General features: G+C 48.5%; 1 protein-coding gene across 1 annotated transcript in view; it reads right to left on the reverse strand.

Annotated features, from left to right (window-relative positions):
• Positions 1–25201, reverse strand: part of LOC116969140 (E3 ubiquitin-protein ligase TRIM39-like) — a 62562-nt gene extending 37361 nt beyond the window's left edge. Inside the window, exons 1-5 of the mRNA XM_033016074.1 lie at positions 25179–25201; positions 25007–25102; positions 19687–19920; positions 17601–17623; positions 17389–17504 (exon numbers count right to left, since the gene is read on the reverse strand). Of these exons, the coding sequence (XP_032871965.1) occupies positions 17389–17504; positions 17601–17623; positions 19687–19920; positions 25007–25045 (412 nt within the window). The 5' untranslated portion in view covers positions 25046–25102; positions 25179–25201. The remainder of the gene's footprint in view (positions 1–17388; positions 17505–17600; positions 17624–19686; positions 19921–25006; positions 25103–25178) is intronic.
• Between the last annotated feature and the right edge of the window lie 1950 nt (positions 25202–27151).

A 27151-nucleotide genomic window follows, 5' to 3' on the forward strand; every position in this document is an offset into this window, starting at 1 on the left:
CTATCTCTCTCTCTCTATTTTCTCACTCAGTCTCTCCAGCTCCACATTTGCCAGGGAACCACAGATGACCTTTCACCCCCAGAGGGTTCACGACCTCCTCCCAGTGCCGGATTTGCGTATAAGCTAAAGAAGCTATAGCTTAGGGCCCCCACTTTCTAGGGGGCCCCCCGAAAAAATTGATGGGGCTCGAGGTCTAGGGGGGCCTCCGGCCAAGGCAGAACACATACCGTTCAACTCTGGGCGGCCCCCTCTCTATCTCTCTCTCTCCATCTCCCCCCGCTATTCGTGTCCGGGCCGCCGGGCTCCGCTCGCTCCTCATCCGCCGGCACGGCAGGCCGCCTTGCACATGCGCACAACCACGGCCAGCACATCATCGACCGCCCTGCGCATGCGCACTGCAACGGCAACTGCTCGGCGCTGGGCACTTTCTCCCTCGCTTTGAATTGTGGGAGATTTGGACGCCATGGCTGTCCGGTCGTTGGGGGCCTCACAAGTGGAACAGCTTAGGGCCTCTCTTCATCTAAAGCCGGCACTGCCTCCTCCTGCCTTTAACCACAACATCCCAGCGCCAGACAGAAACAAACTTTTCTCCACGCCGACTTCAAGACAGATTAGATGTTCCCTTTGGAAGGATTTCATCCTCTTTTAAAATTATTTTAAGTTGTTTCACCGCCCACAACAAAAATGGCGGAGGGAAGAGGCGATAATGGGAACGAATGGGCAGAGCTGCCCTTAACAACGATGGCCGCCCTCCCCTGGGGATCCGGGATATTAGTGCCCCTAACAAAGATGGCCGCCCACCCCTGGGGATCAGGGACATCAGTGCCCCTAACAAATATGGCCGCCTCCCCTGGGGATCCGGGACATTAGTGCCCCTAACAAAGATGGCCGCCCTTCATCTAGTTGCCGACGGTGAAGAAATTCTCCTCCTGCTGCGAAATCTCCATCAGTTCAGTGACGTCGTGCCTGTACCAAATATGGCCGCCTCCTTGAGGCGTGCCCGCTACAAAGATGGCCGTCCCGCCGTTTCCGGTGTCGGTGACGTCATGGGGGAGCGGAGGAGCAGCGATGGCGGTTTTCCCCGGAGCGCGGAGCGAGGAGGAGGAGGCGCTGCACAGAAAGTACAGCAAGATGAGGAAGATGGTGGAGTGGAGAGGGTGGGGAGAGACACGGGGAGACAGTGGAGGAGGGTGGGGAGAGACACGGGGAGACAGTGGAGGCGGGTGGGGAGAGACACGGGGAGACAGGGGAAGAGGGTGGGGTGAGACACGGGGAGACAGTGGAGGAGGGTGGGGAGAGACACGGGGAGACTGGAGGAGGGTGGGGGGAAGGAGGGGGAGACAGTGGAGGAGGGTGGGGAGAGACACGGGGAGACAGTGGAGGCCGGTGGGGAGAGATACGGGGAGACAGGGGTGGAGGGTGGGGAGAGACACGGGGAGACAGTGGTGGAGGGTGGGGAGAGACACGGGGAGACTGGAGGAGGGTGGGGAGAGGGAGGGGGAGACAGTGGAGGAGGGTGGGGAGAGACACGGGGAGACAGGGTAGGAGGGTGGGGAGAGACACGGGGGACAGTGGAGGCGGGTGGGGAGATACACGGGGAGACAGGGGAGGAGGGTGGGGAGAGACACGGGGAGACAGTGGAGGAGGGTGGGGAGAGACACGGGGAGACTGGAGGAGGGTGGGGAGGAGAGGGAGGGGGAGACAGTGGAGGAGGGTGGGAAGAGACACGGGGAGACAGGGGAGGAGGTTGGGGAGAGACACGGGGAGACAGGGGAGGAGGGTGGGGAGAGACACGGGGAGAGTGGAGGAGGGTGGGGAGAGACACGGGGAGACAGGGGAGGAGGGTGGGGAGAGACACGGGGAGACTGGAGGAGGGTGGTGAGAGACACGGGGAGACAGTGGAGGTGGGTGGGGTAGAGAGAGGGGGGGATGGGGGGGGGAGCCAGAGGGAGACAGGTGGGGGTGGGGGTGGGTTCATTTCACTGCATGTAATGTGCATGCAGGTTCGTACAAGGCTTTTCAAAAAGGGGGGTGGCATGTCAGGATTACAAGAAATGTAATATGAATATCACGAGTGGGCAGCGTGAAGTCCCTCGATGCCGGGGTCTAGGGCAGATCTGGAAGTTCAAGGGTTTTAGATGCTCTCTGATGCCTTATTTATGACCAATATTTCAGAAATTAACAGGAATCTGAGAGGTAATTTTTTCACACAAAGGGTGGTGGGTGTATGGAACAAGCTGCCAAAGGAGGTAGTTAAGGCTGGAACTATCCTACTGTTTAAGAGACATTTGGACACGTACATGGATAGGACAGATTTAGATGGATATGGGCCAAACGCGTGTGAGTGGGACTAGTTTAGAGGCTGGAGAACTGTGGAATTCATTGCCACACTCAGCTGTGGTCAAATCAATGGTCATTTTTCTGGAGGACATTGATAGATTCTTGATTAATACGGGTGTCAGAGGTAATGGGGAGAAGACAGGAAAATGAGTTTGAGTGGGAAAGATAGATAGTCATAGAGTGAAACGGTGTGGAAACAGGTCCTTCGGCTCAGCATGTCCCATCTACACTAGTCCCACCTGCCCACGTTTGATTCATATCCCTCCGAACCTGTCCTATCTGTTTCTTAAGTTTTGCGATATTCCCTGCCTCAACTACCTACTCTGGCAACTTGTTCCACACACCGACCACCCTTTGTGTGAAAAATATACCCCTCAGATTCCTATTAAATCTTTTGCCCTTCACCTTAAATTTATGTTCTCTGCTCCTCGATTCACCTACTCTGGGCAAAAGACTCAATCATATCTATTCAAATCATGATTTTATACGCTTCTAATAGATCATTGCTCATCCTCATGTGCTCAATGAAATAGAGTCCCAGCCTACTCAACCTCTCCCTATAGCGCTGGCCCTCCAGTCCTGGCACCATCCTCGTAAATCTTCACTGTACGCTTTCCAGTTTGATGACATCTTTCCTATAACATGGTGCCCAGAACTGAATACAATACTCTGAAAGCAGCCTCACCAACTTCTTATGCAACTGCAACATGGCCTCCCAACTTCTATACTCAGCCTGACCCGCTGAGTTACACCTGCACTCTGTGAAACGTTACAGAACAGGGCAAGATTAGCAAGTTTGCTGATGATACAGATGTGAGTGGTTTTGCAAATAATGCAGATTGTTGTGAATGATTGCAACAGGATCTGGATCAATTAGCCAGGTGGGCAGAGGAATGGTTGCCGGTTGCATGGTTCCTTGAAGGTCGAGTCGCAGGTATATCAGGTGGTCAAAAAGTATTTTGCCACTTTGGCCTTCATCAGTCAGAGTATTGAGTATAGAAGTTGGGAGGTCATGTTGCAGTTGAATAAGACATTGGTGAGACCGCATTTAGAATATTGTGTTCAGTTCTTGGCACCATGTTAGGAAAGAAGTCAAATTGAAACGAGTACAGAGATCCCCATCCTGGATCAGTCCAATCAGGATTGTGTCGTCCGCAAACTTGAGAAGCTTGACAGAGGTGTCTGTGGAGGTGCAGTCATTGGTGTGGCTAGAGAGTAGAGGAGACGGTAAAATACGCATCTTGCGGTGCTCCTATGCTGAGCATTTGCTGGTCCGAGATATGCTTTCCCGTCTCACATGCCGCTTCCTGTCTGTCAGAAAGCTGGTGATCCACCGACAGAGGGGTTCAGGCACAGTCAACTTAGAAAGTTTGGAGCCTAGTAGCTATGGCACAATGGTGTTGAATGCAGAGCTAACATCAACAAACACATTCCTCGCATATGGTCCCCTGGTGGTCTAGATGCTGGAGAATGAAATGCATGTCCAGATTGACTGCGTCATCCACAGATTTATTGGCCCAATTTGGAAAATGCAGAGGTTCCAGCAGGGGGATTGTGATATTTTCTAGCACAAGCCTTTAAAGGGTCTTCATTTTTCCCCCAAAAAATGTGTTTATGACTAGAGAGGTCAGTGCGACAAACCTGTAGTCATTAAGACCAGTAATCCTTGCTTTTTGGGGTACAGAGACAATAGTGGACAATTTGAATCAGGCAGGGACAGTACGTCTTTGCAGGTACTGATTAAAAATGAGTAATTGGGTGTGAAGTGGTGATTGGAGTGGGTTGGGTGTAGAAGGGCCCAGTCTTTGCAGACTGAGGTCTGGGTGTGACGTGTTGGTTGGGGTGGGAAAGGGTCCACTCTTTTCATACTGGAGTCTTGCCTTAAGTAGGTGTGAAGTGGTGACTGGGAAGGAGGGTGCAGGGTCCATTCTTTGCAGACTGGGATCTGGCTGTGTTTGTTAGGGAGGGGGTTTCAGGGTTACTTTTCTGATTTTCAAACCTGTAGTACAACTCATTCAGGTCGTTCGTCAGCTGACGATTGTCCAAAGAGCGGGGGGCTTTCCTTTTATAGCTGGTGATTTATTGCATGCCCTCCCAAACTGAAGACGAGTCACTAGCTGATAACTTGCTCCTCAACATCTCAGAGTACCTTTCCTTGGCATTCCTCTTCTCAGCTCTTTATCGATTAGACTATCTTTTAACTCTTTAGCAATTAGGCTATCGGCTTGACGCATATGTGCCCCCTCCACAGCAGCAACATCATCAACGGACAACTACGGACAGAACCATGATGACTCTGAAAACATGCAGATTTTTGTAATATTCAAATTATATTAAAAACATGCTTCAAAAAGAGTCACAAACTTTGGAATTCATGTTTTTCACTATTATTAACAAGGCAAAGAAAGCAGTTCCAATTGTTTGATATTATTTGATATTATTCATGAGGAAAACATATAATAGCTTTAAAACCTACCTCAATTTTACAATCTCATTAAAGATATTCCCCCTTTCCCTCCCCCATCTCTCTCCACCTTCCCTTGCCCTCTCTCACCCTCCCTCTCCCCCTCTCACATCCCCCCCCCCTTTCTGGCGGGGGGGGGGGGGATGCGAAGATGAAGGTGGGGTCAGCGTGGGTGGCTTGGTCCCGGCGGCGGGGGGGAGGCGAGGGCAGCGGGCCCCACCGCAGCGGCGTCTCGTGTTGGGGTTGCAGCCGCTCCCGCCCGGCGACGGAAGGAAGGTCTCCTGGTCGCCAGGCTGGCCGGTGGCGAGGCTCCGACACCGCGGATGGAAACGCTAGACCGGGCGGGCGGGCGGCCTGGCAGACATCGCACCCCTCCGCCTCACCCCCCCGCCTCACCCCCCACCACTACTTACCTGGAGTAGACGCTCAATGGCTGAAGTACAAATAACAGTCTGATCCAGCCCTGGACCCACTGCGCACGCGCGGATAGACAGCGCCATCTTGTGCCGCTTCTCCAACTGCGCAGGCGCGGTTGGACGCATTTGTTTCTCCCCCAGCGGCTGGAGCCAGAATTTCGCGCGATTTCCAACAAAGTGGAAACGCTGATTGTTTCGGCCCGAAACGTCACCTATTTCCTACGCTCCATAGATGCTGCTGCACCCGCTGAGTTTCTCCAGCATTTTTGTGTACGCTGATTGTGCTCCGGTTTCAAAAAAAATTCTGGGGATTTTTTCTTACTCTGGGGGGAAAAAGGGGGGTTGCGTTCGCACCCAGCGCACCCCCCCTCCCCCCTTCGGACGGCCATGGCATGTGACAAATACAATTGACTTTGACTTTGGGGGAGAGAGAAGATAGAGGGTAGAGCACGCTGAGGAAAAATGGTGGGGTGGGGGGAGAGAGAGCGGGGGGGGAAGGAAGAGAGAGGGAGGGGGGGAGAGAGAGAGAAAGAAGTGGGGGGGGGAGTACAGCAAACTGAGGAAGAAGGTGTGGGGAGAGGGGGGGAGAGAGAGAGAGAGGGGAGGAGGGTGGGGGTAGAGAGAGACAGAGAGGGTATGGTGAGAGGGTAGGAAATTGTGGAGGAGAGAGCAGAAAGTACGGCACGCTGAGGAAGAAGGTGGGGTTGAGAGAGTGAGGGGAGAGGGGGAGAGCGAGTGGGTAGGGCCCGGTGAGGGGGAGAGAGAGTGGGTAAGGCCCGGTGGGGGGAGAGAGAGCGAGTAGGGCCCGGTGAGGGGGAGAGAGAGTGGGTAAGGCCCGGTGGGGGGAGAGAGAGGGGGCATAGTGGGGGAGAGTGTGGAGGAGGGTGAGATGGAGAGGGAGAAAGCTGAGGAAGAAGGTGGGGTGGCGGAGAGAGGGAGGCAAGAGGGTGGGAGAATGGGGGGAGTGAGGAGAGAGATTGGAGGAGAGGGTGGGGGAGAGAAGGAGGGGAGAGACGGGGAATAGAGAGAGGGAGGGAGTGGGGGGAGAAACGGGGAGTGGGGAGAGAGAGGGGGAGGATGGGTGGGCAGAGAGAGAGAGAGAGAGGAGAAAGTACAGCACGCTGAGGAAACAGGTGAGGGGATGACCGTGGGGGAGAGAGCGGGGAGGGGAGAGAGGAGGGTGGGGGTGTTGTGATGGGGGCGAGGAGATAGAACGTGGGGTGGGGGGGTGGGAGGAGAGGTATTGGGGGCTGAAGGAGAGGAGATGCCGGTGATGGACGTAGCGGGGGGGAGGGGAGGGAGGATAGTGGGAGAGGGTGAGGGAGGTGGATGGAGGGAGAGGCGATGCAGGAAAGGGGTGGATGGAGGGGCGGGAGGACGGTGATGCGGACGACAAGGGGGAGGATTTGGTGGGGGGGGGGGTTGGGGGCGAGGGTGGAATTCTGTGGGGTGAATGTCTGACATTTGAGGGGGAGGGGGTGAGAGGGGGTGGGTGAAACAGGGGGTGGGTGAGAGAGGGGGGGGGGTGAGTGAGGGGGGTGAGAGAGAGGGGCAGTGAGAGAGGGAGGGGGCGAGAGAGGGAGGGGGCAAGAGGGAGGAGGAGGCGAGAGAGAGGAGGGGGGCGAGAGAGAGGACGGGGGAGGGTGTGAGAGAGGAGGGGGGGGGGGTGAGGGAGTGTTGTTGTGGCTCCCAGTACCCGACCAGGAATGTTCTGTTTGCAGAAAAAAGTGCTGCTGGCCTTGAAGAAGCAGAGGTCAGGAGCTCAGAGTAGCCAGGGAGTCATCAAACGCTGATGGTGACCTCGCAGTGACCTCCTCCTCGCTGAATTACACTCAACACCTCCGCTCAGTCCGTTTACCAAGCGCAGGCTCGGCGAACGCTTCGCCCAACACCTCCGCTCAGTCCGTCTTAACCCACCTGATCTCCCGGTTGCTCAGCACTTCAACTCCCCCTCCCATTCCCAATCCTGAATTTCTGTCCTGGGCCTCCTCCATTGTCAGAGTGAGGCCCAGCGCAAATTGGAAGTACAGCGCCTCATATTTCACTTGGGGAGTTTACACCCCAGCGGTATGAACATTGACTTCTCTAACTTCAGATAGCCCTTGCTTTCCCTCTATCTACATCCCCTACCTCTTCCCAATTCTCCCACAAGTCTCACTGTCTCTGCCTACATTCTTTATTTGACCTCCCCCCCCCTCCGCTGACATGAGTCTGAAGAAGGGTCCTGACCCGAAACGTCGCCTATTCCTTCCCTCCAGAGATGCTGCCTGACCCGCTGAGTTACTCCAGAACTCTGAAACGTCACCTATCCATGTTCTCCACAGATGCTACCTGACCCGCTGAGTTACTCCAGCACTCTGTGAAACGTCACCTATCCATGTTTTCCACAGCCGCCTGTCATAGAGTGATACAGTGTAGAAACAGGCCCTTTTGCCCAACTTGCCAACACTGGCCAACAATGTCCCACCTACCCTAGTCCCACTTGGTCCATATCCCTCCAAACCTGTCCTATCCATGTACCTGTCCAACTGTTTCTTAAACGATGGGATAGCCTCAACTACCTCCTCTGGCAGCTTAGAAACATAGAAAATAGGTGCAGGAGTAGGCCATTCGGCCCTTCGAGCCTGCACCGCCATTCAATATGATCATGGCTGATCATCCAACGCAGTATCCTGTACCTGCCTTCTCTCAATACCCCCTGAACCCTCTAGCCACAAGGTCCACATCTAACTCCCTCTTAAATATAGCCAATGAACTGGCCTCAACTACCTTCTGCGAGAGAGAATTCCTGAGATTCACCACTCTCTGTGTGAAAAAAGTTTTCCTCTTCTCAGTCCTAAAAGATTTCCCCCTTATCCTTAAACTGTGACCCCTTGTTCTGGACTTCCCCAACATCGGGAACAATCTTCCTGCATCTAGCCTGTCCAACCCCTTAAGAATTTTGTAAGTTTCTTTAAGATCCTCCCTCAATCTTCTAAATTCTAGCGAGTACAAACCGAGTCTATCCAGTCTTTCTTCATATGAAAGTCCTGACATCCCAGAAATCAGTCTGGTGAACCTTCTCTGTACTCCCTCTATGTCAAGAATGTCTTTCCTCAGATTAGAAGACCAAAACTGTACGCAATGCTCCAGGTGTGGTCTCACCAAGACCCCGTACAACTGCAGTAGAACATCCCTGCTCCTATACTCAAATCCTTTTGCTATGAGTGCTAACATACCATTCGCCTTCTTCACTGCCTGCTGCACCTGCATGCCTACTTTTAATGACTGGTGTACCATGACACCCAGGTCTCGTTGCATCTCCCCCTTTCCTAATCGGCCACCATTCAGATAATAATCTACTTTCCTGTTTTTGCCACCAAAGTGGATAACCTCACATTTATCCACATTATACTGCATCTGCCATGCATATGCGCACTCACCCAGCCTATCCAAGTCACCTTGCAGCCTCCTAGCATCCTCCTCACAGCTAACACTGCCCCCCAGCTTCGTGTCATCCGCAAACTTGGAGATGTTGCATTCAATTCCCTCGTCCAAATCATTAATATATATCGTAAATATCTGGGGTCCCAGAACTGATCCTTGCGGTACCCCACTAGTCACTGCCTGCCATTGTAAAAAGGACCCGTTTACTCCTACTCATTTCTTCCTGTCTGCCAGCCAGTTCTCTATGCACATCAATACTGAACCCCCAATACCGTGTTCTTTAAGTTTGTATACTAATCTCTTATGTGGGACCTTGTCGAATGCCTTCTGAAAGTCCAGATATAACACATCCACTGGTTCTCCCTTATCCACTCTACTAGTTACATCCTCGAAAAATTCTATAAGATTCGTCAGACATGATTTACCCTTCATAAATCCATGCTGACTTAGACCAATGATTTCACCACTTTCCAAATGTGCTGCTATCCCATCTTTAATAACTGATTCTAGCAGTTTCCCCACTACCGACGTTAGACTAACTGGCCTGTAATTCCCCGTTTTCTCTCTCCCTCGCTTTTTAAAAAGTGGTGTTACATTAGCTACCCTCCAATCCTCAGGAACTACTCCAGAATCTAAAGAGTTTTGAAAAATTATCACTAATGCACCCACTATTTCTGGGGCTACTTTCTTAAGTACTCTGGGATGCAGCCTATCTGGCCCTGGGGATTTATCGGCCTTTAATCCATTCCATTTACCTAACACCACTTCCCGGCTAACCTGGATTTCACTCCGTTCCTCCATCTCATTTGACCCCCGGTCACCTGCTATTTCCGGCAGATTATTTATGTCTTCCTTAGTGAAGACAGAACCAAAGTAGTTATTCAATTGGTCTGCCATGTCCTTGTTCCCCATGATCAAATCACCCGTTTCTGACTGCAAGGGACCTACATTTGTATTAACTAATATTTTTCTCTTCATATATCTATAAAAAGCTTTTGCAGTCAGTTTTTATGTTCCCTCCCAGTTTTCATTCATAATCTATTTTTCCTTTCCTAATTAAGCCCTTTGTCCTCCTCTGCTGGTCTCTGAATTTCTCCCAGTCCTCTGGTAGGCTGCTTTTTCTGGCTAATTTGTACGCTTCATCTTTTGTTTTGATACTATCCCTGATTTCCCTTGTTATCCACGGATGCACTACCTTCCCTGATTTATTTGTTTTGCCAAATTGGGATGAACAATTGTTGTAGTTCATCCATGCAGTCTTTAAATGCCTTCCATTGCATATCCACCGTCAACCCATTAAGAATCAATCGCCAGTCTATCTTGGCCAATTCACATCTCATACCCTCAAAGTTACCTTTCTTTAAGTTCAGGACCCTTGTTTCTGAATTAACGATGTCACTCTCCATCCTAATGAAGAACTCAACCATATTATGGTGACTCTTGCCCAAGGGCCACGTACAACAAGACTGCTAACTAACCCTTCTTCATTACTCAATACCCAGTCTAGAATAGCCTGCTCTGTCGTTGGTTCCTCTACATGTTGGTTTAGAAAACTATCCCGCATACATTCTAAGAAATCCTCTTCCTCAGCACCCTTGCCAATTTGATTCACCCAATCTATATGTAGATTGAAGTCACCCATTATAACTGTTTTACCTTTGTTGCACGCATTTCTAATTTCCTGTTTGATGCCATCCCCAACTCCACTTCTACTGTTAGGTGGCCTGTACACAACTCCCACTAGCGTTTTCTGCCCCTTAGTGTTTCGCAGCTCTACCCATATCGATTCCACATTCTCAAAGCTAATGTCCTTCCTTTCTATTGCGTTAATCTGCTCTCTAACCAGCAACGCTACCCCATCTCCTTTCCGTCTATCCCTCCTGAATATTGAATATCCCTGGATGTTCAGCTCCCAGCCTTGGTCACCCTGGAGCCATGTCTCTGTGATCCCAACTATATCATAGTCATTAATAGCTATCTGCACATTCAACTCATCCACCTTATTACGAATGCTCCTTGCATTGAGACACAAAGCCTTCAGGCTTGTTTTTACAACAGTCTTACCCCTTATACTATTATGCTTAAAAGTGGCCCTTTTTGATATTTGCCCTGGATTTGCGGCCTGCAACTTTTACTTTTGTTGTATAGCTTGTTCCATACACTGACCCTCTGTGTGAAAAAGCTACCCGTCGGGTTCCATTTACATTTTTTCCCCTTCACCTTGAACTTATGGCCTCTGGTCCTCGATTCCCCTACTCTGGGCAAGAGACTCTGTGCATCTACCCTTTCCATTACTCTCACGATTGTGTACACCTCTATAAGATCACCGCTCATCCTCCTGCGCTCCATGGAATAAAGCCCCAGCCAACTCAACCTCTCCCAACAGCTCACACCTTCTAGTTCTGGCAACAACTCTGAACCCATTTCAGCTTGACAATAGACAATAGGTGCGGGAGTAGGCAATTCGGCCCTCCGTGCAGCGTAAAGGATGTGTGTGTGGCTTCACCCCACCCCCCACCCCTCCCTCCCTCCCGCAGCGGCCCCTCTCCCCGCTCCACGCTAACTGGTGTTACGACTCCCCCCCCACCCCAACCGCCCAGTGCTGTCCCACTAGCTGCTGAACGACACAGCCACGTCCACAGTGGAGGCCAAGATGCTGGTGATGACGGGAGCCATCAGTGCCATCAAAGCCGAAAACAAGAACTCCGGCTTCAAGCGCTCACACACCCTGGAGAGCAAGCTCAAGGTGAGAGTGTGTGTGGCAATGGTGGTGGCTTTACAACCCACATGACATGCGCCGCGTCTGCCTCCCCACCCTCCACCAAACATCCCCAATCAGTACCCCATTCCTGCCTTCTCCCCATATCCCCTAACTACTCCATCTTTAAGAGCCCTATCTAGCTCTCTCTTGAAAGCATCCAGAGAACCGGCCTCCTCCACAGACTCATAACTCTCTATGAGAATATGTTTTCCTCATCTCCGTTGTAAATGGCTTACCCCTTATTCTTAAACTGTGTGGCCCCTGATTCTGGACTCCTCCAACATCGGAAACATGTTTCCTGCCTCCAGCGTGGCCAATCCCATAATAATCTTACATGTTTCAATGAGATCCCCCTCATCCTTCTAAACTCCAGAGTATACAAGCCCAGCTGCTCCATTCTCTCAGCATATGACAGTCCCGCCATCCCGGGAATTAACCTATGGTGCATTCCCTCAATAGCAAGAATGTCCTTCCTCATATTAGGGGAACCAAAACTGCAGACAATACTTCAGGTGTGGTCTCACTAGGGCCCTGTACAACTGTAGAAGGACCTCTTTGGTCCTATACTCAACTCCTCTTGTTATAAAGGCCAACATGCCATTCGCTTTTTTCACTGCCTGCTGTACTTGCATGCTTACTTTCATAGACTGATGAACAAGAAACCCCAGATCACCGTTGTACTTCCCCTTTTCCCAATTTGACTCCATTTATATAGTAATCTGCCTTCCTGTTTTTGCTACCAAAGTGGATAGCCTCACATGTATCCACATTAAACTGCATCTGACATGCATCTGCCCACTCACCCAAGTCACCCTGCATTCTCATAGCATTCTCCTCACAGTTCACACTGCCTCCCAGCTTTGCGTCATCTGAAAATTTGCTAATGTTGCTTTGAATTCCTTCATCTAAATAATTGATGTACTGTATATTGTAAATAGCTGCGGTCCCAGCACCGAGCGTTGTGGTACCCCACTAGTCACTACCTGCCATTCTGAAAGTGACCCGTTAATCCCTACACTTTATTTCCTGTCTGCCAACCAATTTTCTATCCATGTCAGCACTCTACCCCCAATTCCATGTGCACTTATTTTGCCCACTAATCTCCTTTGTGGGACCGTATCACAAGTTTCAATCTTTATATTTTCATGATAGTTTTTCTGTTCCGTTGACGGACGCGGTTAACGCGTTAAAATGAACGGATCGACAGACAGCTCTGATTTCAATTGTTATTTATTTTACTCTTCCCACATTTACATTCCTCCTGCTCTTATTGACTGGAGATCACGCAGCGAAAGGTTTTCACAGTACCTCGGTACACGTGACAATAAACTAAACAAAACTAAACTATTTCCGCGCTCACATGGGTTTTGCGACGTGGTATTTGCGGATTAAAATAGGAGCCCCGCTCCTTTCACCGGTCCCGGGAGCCGCCTCTTTTACACACCCGGAGGGAAACGCCGCAGATACCCAGCCACTGGTTTGTTCCCCAAGCCCCGAAGAAAGGATAAAGTTTATCCGTACATTTATATCCCGTGAAGGTGTGGAGATGGGACCTGGTGTCCGCGTCGTAAAATGAAACTGTCCCGGGCTCGTAACTGAGATAAACTCCCACCCTCCCGGGGATGGGACGGGCGCGGAGACGGGATGGATGGGAGGTGACTGTATCAAAGTTGTCACCATCCCGCCTGATCAATCAACCTTTATCAACCTTTATTGTCATCTTGCAAGCAACAGTTGTACAGTGCAAAATGAAAAGACGTTTCCCAGGGAATAGCGGAGCATCGCACATGAAATTTAAAACATTTCACACATAATAATACTAAAAACAATCCAGTCCCTGATGGAACAATATAAATAGTTAAAAGCAGGTAAAACACAACGTTAAAATACAATAAACCAATCATAAAAATGTCCGGGGCAGCTGATTTGAGTGGCCAGTGCCAGTTATTAAAGTGTCCAGTGCCAGTTATTAAAGTGTCCGTGCCAGCCGCAGAATCAAGTGACTGTGAGTACAGAGTGACTGTTTAGCAGCCTCACAGCCTGTGGTAGGAAGCTGTTTAGCAGTCTTGTAGTCCGGGCTTTGATGCTTCGATATCTCTTGCCAGATGGCAGGAGATCCAGGTGTATGTGGAGGGGGTGCAGTTTGTCCTTAGCAATTCTCTCAGCTTTTTTCAGACAGCGGCTCTGGAACAGTTCTTGTACCGAGGGTAGGGTGACGTCCGAGCAGTTGCAGGTGGAGTACCACGTATTTATGCAGTACATGAGTACAGACTCCACCGTTCCCCTGTAGAAAGTCCTGAGGATGTTGGTGGGGAGTGAGGCCTGTTTTAGTTTCCTCAGGAAGTGCAGTCGCTGATGGGCCCTTTTGACGGTCCCAGTGGTGTTCCTGGACCAGGTGAGGCTGTCTGTAATTTGCACACCGAGGAACTTTATGCTCTCCACTCTCTCCACTGCAGTGCCACTGATGTTGAGGGGTGTATGCTTTCGCTGCGCCCTCCTGAAGTCGACAACCATCTCCTTCGTTTTGTCGACATTTAATTCTAGATTATTTTTGCCGCACCAGTCCACTAGTTGTTTTACTTCCTCCCTGTACATTGATTCGTCATCTCCGCTGATGATTCCCACGACTGTTGTGTCATCCGCGAATTTTATGATTTTATTGTCCCTGAATCTGGCAGCACAGTCATATGCGAGCAATGTGAACAACAGCCGGCTGAGCACACAGCCTTGAGGGGAGCCGGTGTTCAGCGTGATCGAGCCTGAAGTGTTCTTGCCAACACGGACTGACTGCGGTCTCTCTGTCAGAAAGTCCAAGATCCAGTGACACAGGGTGGTGTTGAGGCCCAGCAGGGTTAGTTTCTCCACAAGTCTCTGTGGGATGATGGTGTTAAACACTGAGCTGAAGTCAATGTACAGGATTCTGGCGTATGTGTTTTTGTTTTCCAGATGCGTGAGTACTGTGTGCAGCGTGGTAGAGATGGCATCCTCTGTAGAACGGTTGGGGCGATAGGCAAACTGGAGGGGGTCTAACGATGAGGGGATGCTGGCAGTAATGTGGGATTTCACCAGGCGTTCAAAACACTTCATTATTATTGGGGTCAGGGCGACAGGGCGGTAGTCATTTAGGCAGGAAACCACTGGTTTCTTCGCTATGGGGTTATCGTGGAAGTTTTGAGGCATGTGGGGACAATGGCTTGACTAAGGGAGATGTTAAAGATATCTCCAGACTCCAGTCTCCGGGGTCAGTGTGACCCGTCTCTTCCTCTCCACAGACTCTGCAGCGACTCCCAGACTCCAGCCCCGACTCCCCGCCACATCCACCTCCCAGTAATGTCTCCCTGATGTGAATCCCTCCGATCCCAGCACACACGCCCGGACTGTAAATCTCTTCCCGGTGTCAGGGAGACTCCTCCGTGTCCCCGTCAGTCTCACACTCTTCCGATCCTCAGACACTTCGAGCCCCGGATGCGCTGTTTCCTCGTCCAGGGTGACGGAAACTGGGGGGAGAAGCAGCGCATCAGAGAGTCCCCGGGGGTCGGGGGGAGACTCGGCAGCGCGGCCCCGGGACCGGGGGAGAAGCCGCTCGGCCTCAGGCACAGGCGGGCGGACAACTGAATTAATTCTCGGGGTTCCCCCCCCCACCCCCCTCCTCAACAACATCGGACGGACAACAGTTATCATTACCGGAGTTGGGGACTTTCTCGGATTATTGGAAACGGAATGGGCGGGGCGTGCGGCCAGGGAGAACGAGTAAAGAAAGTGCGTGAACGATTGCGGGTGGGGATGGAGAAATATGGCGGGTATTCCCATACCTTGCCAGTAGATGGCGAGGGTGAGTTAGATTGGAGGATGAGGAGGTAGACAAAAAACTGGAGAATCACAGCGGGTGAGGCTGCATCTATGGGGCGAAGGAAATAGGCAACGTTTCGGGTCGAAACCCTTCTTCAGCAGACAGGTGTGAGTGGCAATCAGAGGTGGTTAAAGAACAGGTTGAGACGTGGGGTGGAGTTGCCGTGATCATACAGAACGGGAGTGGACTATAACTGATTTTGTGAGTGGAAGGTGAGACAGAGGGAGGGATGGCTTGGACCATCGAAGGAAGCATAGGTTGAATAATTAAGAGTTAAGTAGAATGTGTGGAGACTTGGGGCCACTAGAAGTGAAGGGATTCAGTGTGGATTTGATGGGTGTGTACAACCAAGTACACACTGGTTTCATTGTGAACCATTATATGAAATTCACTGAGGGACTAGACAATGGGCCGCATGTAAGGCTGGTCCCGAAAGCGAAGGTAGGTGGCTTCCGAGCGAGCTGGTAAAATTGATCCCAAATTGGCTTGCTGCTTTGAGGGAGAAGGTAACGGTGGAAGGATGATTGTTCTGCTTGGAGGTCTGGTGACTGGTGCAGAGATCGGGCTGCAACCGTTGCTATTTAATTTATATTTTCATGGCTTCGATCTGGATGTAAGAGGTGTGCCTAGAACATTTCTGGAGAACGGGAAATGTTGTGGATAGCGATGAAAGTGATCAGATTCTGCAGCAGGATATAAGATAGATCATCGAAAACCTATTCTAATGCAGGGATATCAACACTGGAGGGTGCGGGTTTAACACGAGAAGATGGAGTTTTAAAGTGGATCTGAGTGGTCAGTTTTCTTCACATAGATAGTGGTTGATACCAGGAATATTTTGCCAGAGGAGATGGTGGAATTGGATGTAATCACAACATTTAAGAGGCGTTGCGATTTAACAGACGAGGTGTGGAATAATACGGTTCTAATGTGGGCAAATGGGATTAGAGTGGCTGAGAATAAGGTGGACATTGACGTGATGGGCCAAAGGGCCTGACGGGCCAATGTACAACCATGGCTCACTGGCTCCAAGAGCACTGAATGACTGATTATCCACAGCCACCAGTGCAGGGAATTCCAAAGGTTGCCCAGTCTCTGCGTGCAGTAAAGTCTGCTTATCTCTGTCCGAAATGGTCCAGCCCACATTCTGAGAGTGTTTCCGCTGACTACAGACCCACTCAGACAGGACAAACATCGTTCCTGCATCCAGCCCACTGAGCCGTGTAAGGACTTTGTGCTTCACTGAGATCTGCATGTATAAAATCACAGGAGGAATAGATCGTGTCGATTCGCAGTCTCTTATGCAGAGTAGGTAAATCGAGGACCAGAGAACATCGGTTTAAGGTGAAGGGGGAAAGATTTAATAGGAGGTGTTTCATTTTGACACAAAGGGTGGTGGGAGCAAGCTGCCACAGGAGGTCTTTGAGGCAGGGACTATTCCAACATTTTGGAAACATTTAGACAGGTACGTGGATTGGACAGGTTTGGAGGGATGCGGGCCCTACGCGGGCTTGTGGGACTAACATAGGACTGTTGGTCGGTGCGGCAAAGTTGGGCCGAGGGCCTGTTTCTATACTGTATCACTCTATGATTCTTTCTCCCGTAATGCACGTGAACACGCGAGTACACAGGTCCACGCAGTTTCATCCCACACAGCATATATAATCACGGGAAAAAAGTATTGTCAATCTTTGCTGCATTCCCTCTGTGTGGCATCTATCCTTTTATACCTACGCATGAGCACAAGAACACAAGAAAATAGGCCCCGCCGCTCGGGCCCGCCACTCCATTCAATGTGATCATGACTGGTTGGATCTTGCACCGATTCCTGTTCTGTGTGAGGTCACAATAATCTTGGCCAAAGGGTCGGAGGAACGGCAGATGGGATTTATTCACATACAGGTGAGCTAATGCACTTTGCTGAGAGAATCCACGGCAGGACACACACACAGTAAATGGGGGAGCTTTACAGAACTGGGAGATTGCGGGGTGCTTCTGTTTCTGTGGTGCTTTGCTCTCTGACTCTGGGATGCTTTCCCCTCGAGTCCATTAATAGCATTAATCTTCGCATCGAAGTATTGCATAAAAGTGGCGTTAAAAAAAAGAACAATGGAAAAGGTATTCTATTTACCTCGCTTGATGATATCAGATGCTTCTCTCAATGCCATGTTGAAAAAGGAGGGATCAAACTTTTCAATCGGCCACGAACCATGTACCACCAACATTGGTTTGGCTTCATCACGAAACCTGCAAATGTTGAACAGCTGGTTATTAACTGAGCATTAGCAGTTTTTAAGCTGTTCTATAAAAACATACCGTGTTTCAGTCAAAAGCATGTCCTACCTGCTCTTTCGACCAGCTTCTTCCTGAAATAAATAAAACACAACTCAGTTAACTGAGATGGATCGTCATGAACCCGACAGCGGGTATTTCACCAAATTGCTACAAAAAACACTAATAATTCCCATTTCCCAACTCTTCCCCGTGTCACACAGACAGAAGGTGGATATTGGCGTCGAGACACCGAACACGTGGCAAAACGTTAGGAAAGTAGATTAAAATAACAGAGCATGTAACTTACGAGTAAGACCGGGAAGGTCGTGGGATATTAACTGGAGATGATATCAGAGATAATGGGATGGAATATTTTAAGTTAGTGGCGGGTTCAAATGGGTGGAGGGTATAAATAATATTAATACTTGTGGGGAGACCACAAATTGAAGCTAGATTGGCCTTCAATAAATTCCATTAGAAATGTAGTAAAGACAACATGGAACTCACAGGACGCCATGGTCAATATTTGAGATAAATTTAAGTTGAACCGGGATAAATACACGAGGATTCCTGGAAGTCGGTGCATTATTTCCGCATGTGGTGAGTAGTTGAGAGGGTTCTTGAAAGGAGCAGCAACATGGGGACAAGAAGATGGGCCGAATGGCATTTTGTTCTATGGTGAGCATAGAGGGAAAATACAAGCGATGCATAGTACCGCAAGGTGATGGGAACCGGATACAGATGATAAACCTGATGTGTGAGTCACGTTCTAGATTCCATTGTGAATCCCCACAATGTGGTCAAAGCTGATCTAGCCCAGGACAGAACTTTTCCTCATTCCCTCATCCCCTTCGTTTTCAGTTCCTGGATTTTCCCAAAAAATATATTGCCCTCTAGTTTAAATACTTTCAACAAGTTAAGCCTCACAAAGACTTTGGCTTGGAGATGACCAGAGATCCACTGCTCTATTTCCAGCTGTGGACCGTAGGATCAGCTATAAATAGGGAAAAGGGGAAGTACAACGGGATTTTTGGGTACTTGTTCATCTGTCAATGAAAGTAAGCATGCAGGTACAGCAGGCAGTGAAGAAAGGGAATGGCATGTTGGCCTTAATAACAAGAGGAATTGAGTATAGGAGCAAATATGTAGTTCTGCTGTTGTACAGGGCCCTAGTGAGACCACACCTGGAGTAAAGTGTGCAGTTTTGTTGTCCAAATTTGAGGAAGGACATTCTTGCTATTGCAGGAGTGCAGCGTAGGTTTACAAGGTTAATTCCTGGGATAGCGGGACTGTCCTATGCTGAGAAAATGGAGCGGCTGGGCTTGTATGCTCAGAAGTTTAGAAGGATGAGAGGATTCTTATTGAAAAATATAAGAGTATTAAGGGTTTGGGCACGCTAGAGGCAGGAAACATGATCCCAATGTTGGGCGAGTCCAGAACCAGGGGCCAGAGTTTAGGAATAAGGGGTAAGCCATTTAGAACGTAGACGAGGAAACACTTTTTCACACAAAGTTGTGAGTCTGTCTCAGAGGGCGGTGGAGGCGGGTTCTCTGGATACTTTCAAGAGAGCTAGATAGGGCTCTTAAAGATAGCGGAGTCAGGGGATATGGGGAGAAGTCAGGAACGAAGTACTGATTGTGGATGATCAGCCATGATCACATTGATTGGCGGTGCTGGCTCGAAGGGCCGAATGGCCTACTCCTGCACCTATTATCTATTGTCAATAGCATCATCCGTGGTTGTTCTGAACTGCAAAGAATACAAACATCACGTGCTTACCCACGACTGATAAAACAATGCTACGATCCCAGAAATTGGCCTGGTGATTAAATTTGTGCTGCGTCCAATGCCAGGACATCCTCTCTTCATTAATGTCACCAGATCTATGTACATTGCTCCAGGTGTGATCTCACCAACACCATGAACAATTGAGAGAGAAAATCTCCCTATTTCTAAATTCCAAACCCTTTACGCAAAAGGTCAGTGCCAAAATCTGAAATACTATATGGGAGGCCATTCCGTTTTGGCACAATATCAGCGCAGCGCTAGAATAGACGAAACATTGAACTATTACAGAATTACTGGTAAATGCAGAATTTATTTCAGAAATGTAACCCATCATTTTGTAACTGTACACATTCACTTCGCCTCTCACCTTCAGAAATATCATGTTGTCCTTGTGGTCTATCTGTCCCTGTAACATTAATAGTTCATCCTGAATGGAATTTAAATTCTCTTGAATCGCTTGAAGATTTGTCTCCATTCTTTTGACAATCTTCTCTTCTTCTTCCCGAATATCTCCGAGTAAACGCTGCTCTTTCTCCGTGAGAATCTGGTGCAGTTCAGCAAACGGGGATGTGGTCTGTGACTGACGGTTGAGTGACTCTTCCTGTCAGATGAAAGATGAGAATCAATATATTATGTCACTGCCGAGTTTCCTCAGGACATTTGGCTCGTCAATGTCGAGTTCGGAAATGCAGAATTAGGCCATTCGGCACTGTATGTATCTGCACTAATCCCATTTACGAGCATTTCACTCGTAGGTTTCATTACTTTGGCAATTCAAGAGCTTGTCTCGATAATTCTGAAAAATTTGGTGAAAGGAATATACAATCACAAAATTCCCATTTCCCCAATTCAAGCTGTTACATTTCATGTGTCCATTGACCTTCACTGGACTGAACCAGGTCACCAGAACTAGGAGAACCATGTTATTCCACTTTTAAGAAAGACGGGAGAGAGAAAACAGGGAAGTACAGACCAGTCAGCCTGACATCGATGGTGGGGAAGACCCTGGAGTCTTCTTTTTGCGTATGGCGTGCACAGCCAAAAGTTGTCGGACAACTTGTTCTATTTAATCTTATTTGATTGTGCACGCCAGGTTGATTGCATTTGTCGAAACAGGGCGTACCACGTGAAAGTTGCAATGCTGGAGTCAATCATAAAAGAAGAAATAGCGGCACATTTGGATAGCAGTAACAGGATCCGTCTGAGTCAGAATGGATTTCCGAAGGGGAAATTATGCTTGACTAATCTTCTGCATTGTTTTGAGAATGTAACTGGGAAAATTGACAAGGGAGAGCCAGTGGATATAGTGTACCTGGACTTTCACAAAGCATTTGATAAGGTCCCACATGGGAGATTAGCAGTCAAAATTAGGGCACATGGTATTGGGGTAGAGTGCTGACATGGATAGAAAAAATCGTTGGCAGACAGGAAACTAAGAGTAGGGATTAACGGGTCCCTTTCAGAATGGCAGGCAGTGACTAGTGGAGTACCGCAAAACTGGGTGCTGGAACCGCAGCTATTCACAATACATCAATTATTTAGATGAAGCGAATCAAAGTAACATTAGCAAATTTGCAGATGAAGCAAAGCTGGGTGGCAGTGTGAACTGTGAGGAGGATGCTATGAGAATGCAGGGTGACTTGGACAGGTTGGGTGAGTAGGCAGATGCATTGCAGATGCAATTTAATGTTGATAAATTTGAGGTTACACACTTTGGTAGCAAAAACATGAGGGCAGATTATTACCTAAATGGTGTCAATTTGGGAAAAGGGGCAGTACAACGGGATCTGAGGGGTCCCTGTTCATCAGCTAATGAAAGTAAGCATGCAGGTGCAGCAAGCATGAAGAAAGCGAATGACATGTTGGCCTTCATAACGATAGGATTTGAGTATAGGAGCAGAGAGGTCCTTCTGTAGTTGTACATGGCCCTGGTGAGGCCGCACCTGGAGTATTGTGTCCAGTTTTGGTCTCCACATTCCAGGAAGGACATTCTTGCTATTGAGAAAGTGCAGCATAGGTTCACAAGGTTAATTCCCGGGATGGTGGGACTGTCATATGTTAAGAGAATGGAGCGGCTGGGCTTGTACACTCTGGGGTTTAGAAGGATGAGAGGGTATCTTATTGAAACACATAATATTATTAAAGGTTTGGACAGGCTAGAGGCAGGAAACAAATTCCCAATGTTGGGGGATTCCAGAACCAGGGGCCAGTTTAAGAATAAGGGGCAAGTCATTTAGAACAGAGATGAAGAAAGACTTTTTCACACAGTGTTGTGAGTCTGTGGAATTCGCTGCCTCAGGAGGCCGGTTCTCTGGATATTTTAAGAGCGAGCTAGAAAGGGCTCTTAAAGATAGCGGAGTCAGGGGATATGGGCAGGAACGTTAGAAATATAGAAAATAGGTGCAGGAGGAGGCCATTCGGCCTTTCGAGCTAGCGCCGCCATTCATTGTGATCATGGCTGATCGTCCCCCATCAATAACCTGTGCCTGCCTTCTCCCCATATCCCTTGATTCCACTAGCCCCTAGAGCTCTATCTAACTCTCACTTAAATCCATCCAGTGACTTGGCTTCCACTGACCTCTGTGGCAGGGACTTCCATAAATTCACAACTCTCTGGGTGAAAATGTTTTTTCTCACCTCAGTCTTAACTGACCTCCCCTTTATTCTAAGATTGTGGCCCCTGGTTCTGGACTCGCCCAACATTGGGAACACTTTTCCTGCATCTAGCTTGGCCAGTCCTTTTATAATTTTATATGTTTCTATAAGATACCCCCTCACCCTTCTAAACTCCAGTGAATAGAAGCCTAGTCTTTTCAATCTTTCCTCATATGACAGTCCCGCCATCCCAGGGATCAATCTCGTGAACCTACGCTAATACTGCCTCAATCACAAGGATGTCCTTCCTCAAATTAAGAGACCAAAACTGTACACAATACTCCAGATGTGGTCTCACCAGAGCCCTATACAACTGCAGAAGAACCTCTCTACTCCTATACTGAAATGCTCTTGTTATGAAGGCCAACATTCCATTAGCTTTCTTCACTGCCTGCTGTACCTGCACGCCAACTTTCAATGACCGGTGTACAAGGACACCCAGGACTCGCTGTACCTCCCGCTTACCTAATCCAACCCCATTGAGATAATAATCTTCCCCCTTGTTTTTGCCGCCAAAGTGGATAACCTCACATTTATCAATATTATACTGCATCTGCCACGCATCTGCCCACTCACTCAATCTGTCTAGGTCACCATGGAACCTCCTAACATCCTCTCCACAGTTCACACTGCCACCCAGCTTTGTGTCATCCGCAAACTTGCTAGTGTTGCTCCTAATTCCCTCTTCCAAATCATTAATATATATGGTACACAGTTGCGGCCCCAACACCGAGCCTTGCGGCATTCCACTCGCCACTGCCTGCCATTCTGAAAAGGACCCGTTCATTCCTACTATTTGCTTCCGGTCTGCCAACCAATTTTCTATCCATGTCAACACCCTACCCCCAATACCATGTGCTCTAATTTTAGTCACCAGTCACCCGTGCGGGACCTTATCAAAGGTTTTCTGAAAGTCTAGATACACTACATCCACTGGCATCCCTTCATCGATTTTACTTGTCACATCCTCAAAAAATTCCAAAAGATTAGTCAAGCATGATTTCCCTTTCATAAATCCATGTTGACTTGGACCAATCCTTTTACTGTTATCCAAATACCCCATTATTACCTCTTTAATAATTGACTCCAGCATCTTTCCCACCACCGAAGTCAGGCTAACTGGTCTGTAATTCTCCGTATTCTCTCTCGCTCCTTTCTTGAAAAGTGGGATAACCTTAGCTATCCTCCACTCCACCGGAACTGATCTTGAATCTATTGAATATTGGAAAATGATCACCAATGTGTCCACTATTTCTAGAGCCACCTCCCTGAGGACCCGGGGATGCAGACCATCAGCCCCAGAGGAATTATCACCCTTCAGTCCCATTAGCCTACCCAATACTATTTCTCGCCTGATGAAAAAATCTTTCAGTTCCTCTACCCCCTTAGATCCTCTGTCCTCCAGTACATCTGGGAGATTGTTTGTGTCTTCCTTAGTGAAGGCAGATCCGAAGTACCTATTCAACTCTTCTGCCATTTCCTTGTCCATAATAATTTCTCCCGTGTCTGCCTTCAAGGGACCCACGTTTGACTTTGCTACTCTTTTTCCCTTAACATATCTAAAGAAGCTTTTACTGTCATTCTTTATATTCCTGGCCAGCTTCCCCTCGTACTTCATCTTTTCAGCCCGTGTTGCCCGTTTTGTTTCCTTCTGTTGTCCTATGAAAGTTTCCCAATCCTCTGGCTTCCGGCTGCTCTTTGCTGTGTTATACATATTTTCTTTAATGTTATTCTATCCTTAACTTCTCTTGTCAGCCACGGTTGCCTCGTACTCCCCTTAGAATCTTTCTTCCTTTTTGGAATGAAATGATCCTGCGTCTTCCAGATTATGCCGAGAAATCCCTGCCATTGCTGTTCCACCGTCATTCCTGCTAGGATTCCTTTGCAGTCTACTTTGGCCAGCTCCCCTCTCATGCCTTCATAGTCCCCTTTGTTCAACTGTATCACTGCCACTTCCGATTTAACGTTCTCCTTCTCAAATTGCAGATTAAAACTAATCATATTATGAACACTACCTCCAAGTGGGTGCTTTCTCTCGAGTTATCTTATCATATCAGGATCATAATTGACATGACTTCAGAATTAAGGGACAGAAGTTTAGGGGTAACATGAGGGGGAACTTCTTTACTCAGAGAGTGGTAGCGGTGTGGAATGAGCTTCCAGTGGAAGTGGTGGCGGCAGGTTCGTTGGTATAATTTAAAAATGAATTGGATAGGCATATGGATGAGAAGGGAATGGAGGGTTATGGTATGAGTGCAGGCAGGTGGGACTAAGGGAAACAAGTTGTTCGGCACGGACTTGTAGGGCCGAGATGGTCTGTTTCCGTGCTGTAATTGTTATATGGTTATATGGTTATAATTGGACAACACTAAATCCAGAATTGCCATTTCTCTGGTCGGCTCCATTACAAGCTGCTCTCAGAATCCATCTCGATTATGGATGATCAGCCATGATCACATTGAATAGCGGTGCTGGCTCGAAGGGCCGAATGGCTTATCCTGCACCTATTGTCTGTTATCTATTGAGACAGCAAAATTACAGACTTCATAGTCATACAGCAAGGGGTGTTAGATACCGACGAAGACGCCCCATCTGCGCTATTACCACTTGTGCGCATTTGGCCCAGATAGTTCGAGAACTTTTCTCTCACGAATTTGTTCAAATATATTTGAAATGTTGTTATGGCACCTGACTCAAGTACTTCATCTGGCAGCTCGTTCCATATACCACAACCATCTGTGTGAAAAAAGGTTGCCCTTCAGGTTCGTATTAAAGCTTTTGCCGCTCAAATTAAACCTATGCCATTGCATTTTCGACACCCCTATTCAGGATATAGGTGTGCACACACCATCATTATCATGTACACATCCATATGGTCATCTCCCTGAATCATACGCTCCAAGGAATAAAGTCCTTGCCTGCCGAACCTCAGGCACTCGACTCCTGAGGGGTAGAGGGCTGCGCTATTTTCTACACGCATCGCGCGGATCAAATCTGCACAAGATCTGCAAATCGAAACTGGAAAGCCTCACCTGAACATTAGAAATTCCCAATTTCTGTCGCTGCTCCATTTGCTTGATCTCTGATTTCTTTTCTGTGAGAGATTCGATGGAAGATTTAACCTGATCCTGATCAGAGAATAAAAATGTCAGGCAATAAAGAAGGAAGTAAACAATCATGTGATCAAAATCGGTTTGCTTTTACCTTGTAGGTTTCAACCGCTTCTTTAACCGGCATGAAGTTGTGAGACTTGTGTTCCCGCCCAGCTGCACAAATCACACAGATCAGCTTCTTGTCAGTTTCACAAAACAGCTTCAGTTCTTCCTGATGTTCCTCGCACTGAAGTTTACTTTCATTCTCTGTCCGATTCACGCTCAGTGTTCGAGCTTTCTCAGACAGACTCGCCAAGGCCCGACTCACCCTGAGGGTGCGGCCGACAAACTCCTCTCTACATTGCGGGCAGGAGTTTCTCCCCTCCCTGTCCCAACTCTGTGTGATACTGGAGCGGCAGAAGTTGTGCCCACACTCCAGTGATACCGGATCGGTGAAGAAATCCAGGCAGATGGGACAAACTACCTCCTCGGTCCAACTCTCGACCGGGTCTTTCGCAGCCATTTTAAACCTCCACTTCCTGGTTCAAAGTCTTTCCCACTGCGCACGCTGCGGTCTCGGGGAATGAATGTGATTTGGCTGTAAGTGTTCAGTGTTCGGTGTCCTGGCCGCTCCCAACTAATCTCACACGAGGGAGGGGTCAGTTAGACAATAAACCGGCCTGAATAGACGAAAGCGGAGGGATTGCCTTGGGATTGTCTAAGGCAGGACAGAAAGGGACAGGGACCAGCGCTAAGGAGGTGTAACTGAGGAGGCGTTGCTCCTGTTGGAAAGTGGAACCCGCCGCCCGCATCTCCGTTCACAGCCCGGAATCAGGATGGAAGTAGACATATTTTAATCCACATCAATACACTCGCCTCTGACGCTCCAGTCTTCAGGCGCATCTATATTTGGAGAAACCATGCATCATTTCATATTAAGGATGGTCACTTTGGAGTAACATGTTCAGCTTTGTTCACTCTCCTGTGGATACATTGGAAAGGGAGTAGACAATATTTATGTGGCTGTTGCCTGGGCATTAGAGGGGGCAGACAAGGACCTTATTCCTTGGAGCGCAGGTGGATGAGGGGTGATAGAGGTGTTAGGCTGTGGGCCGAGGAGCTTTATTCTGCAGTTTCGTGACCCAAGTCACCAAACTACATGACATTTTCACATATTATGTAAAAAAATCTATATAAATCACCCCTGAAACTCGATATGAAGAAGACTTGCACATTTTTATTAAATTAGAGAAAAAACGGGAACATGTCGCGAATTTTTTAGTCCAATCAAAGCACGTTTAACATTGAGTTGTCTGCCAGTTGGCCAATCACGCGCTTTGTTTCAGGCTAGCACACAAAATGGCTGAGGGGGCTTCACAGATGCCTGTTTTACTGGAGATTCCGATGTGTTGTTCTGTGGAATAAATGTCGTGGAAACTTGCAGCAGGTTATTGTATTTAGTGGTAAAAGCATTAAAAAGGCTGAAGAAAGTGTTGCGAAGTGGATTAAAGTGCAAGAAAGCCTTCAAAGTCCCTGCTGATGTGCTGGAACACAAAGAAGGCCCCCATGAATCAACTAACTGAAAGGTAAGACTAAAGTCTGAATTTATGAAAGTCTATCTGTATGGACTTTAATTAATTTAATTGCACCATTTTATAATGTGAATAAATTCATTCATTTATTAATTCCTTATTCATTCATTCACTCACTCACTCATTCATTCATTCATGAAATTGAGGGCATAAACTATAACACAGTCAATTAAACATTGTCACTAATGCCAGCCTGTTGTAGAGTAATATGTCTTTAACAAATAATCTCCGAGCTGCCTGCGAAAACTTACCTGGAAAAAGTGCTCCGATCGCGGGACATAGGTACTCGCGGTAAAGAGCGATCGATATCCCTCCGTTTTTCTCCCGTTATCGGGGTCTGAAAACGAACGACCGCTACAGACGGCACTATGTACAGCCTGCCCCCCCCCCCTCCCCCCCCTCCTCCCTCCCCCTCCTGCCCGCCAGCGGAGATGATCCGCGGCTACGCGATCGCGAATCGGCCGCTTATTAACGGAGACCGCGGCTTCACTTT

The sequence above is a fragment of the Amblyraja radiata genome, unplaced genomic scaffold (assembly GCF_010909765.2).
Source record: "Amblyraja radiata isolate CabotCenter1 unplaced genomic scaffold, sAmbRad1.1.pri S110, whole genome shotgun sequence".
Classification (NCBI taxonomy): domain Eukaryota; kingdom Metazoa; phylum Chordata; class Chondrichthyes; order Rajiformes; family Rajidae; genus Amblyraja; species Amblyraja radiata.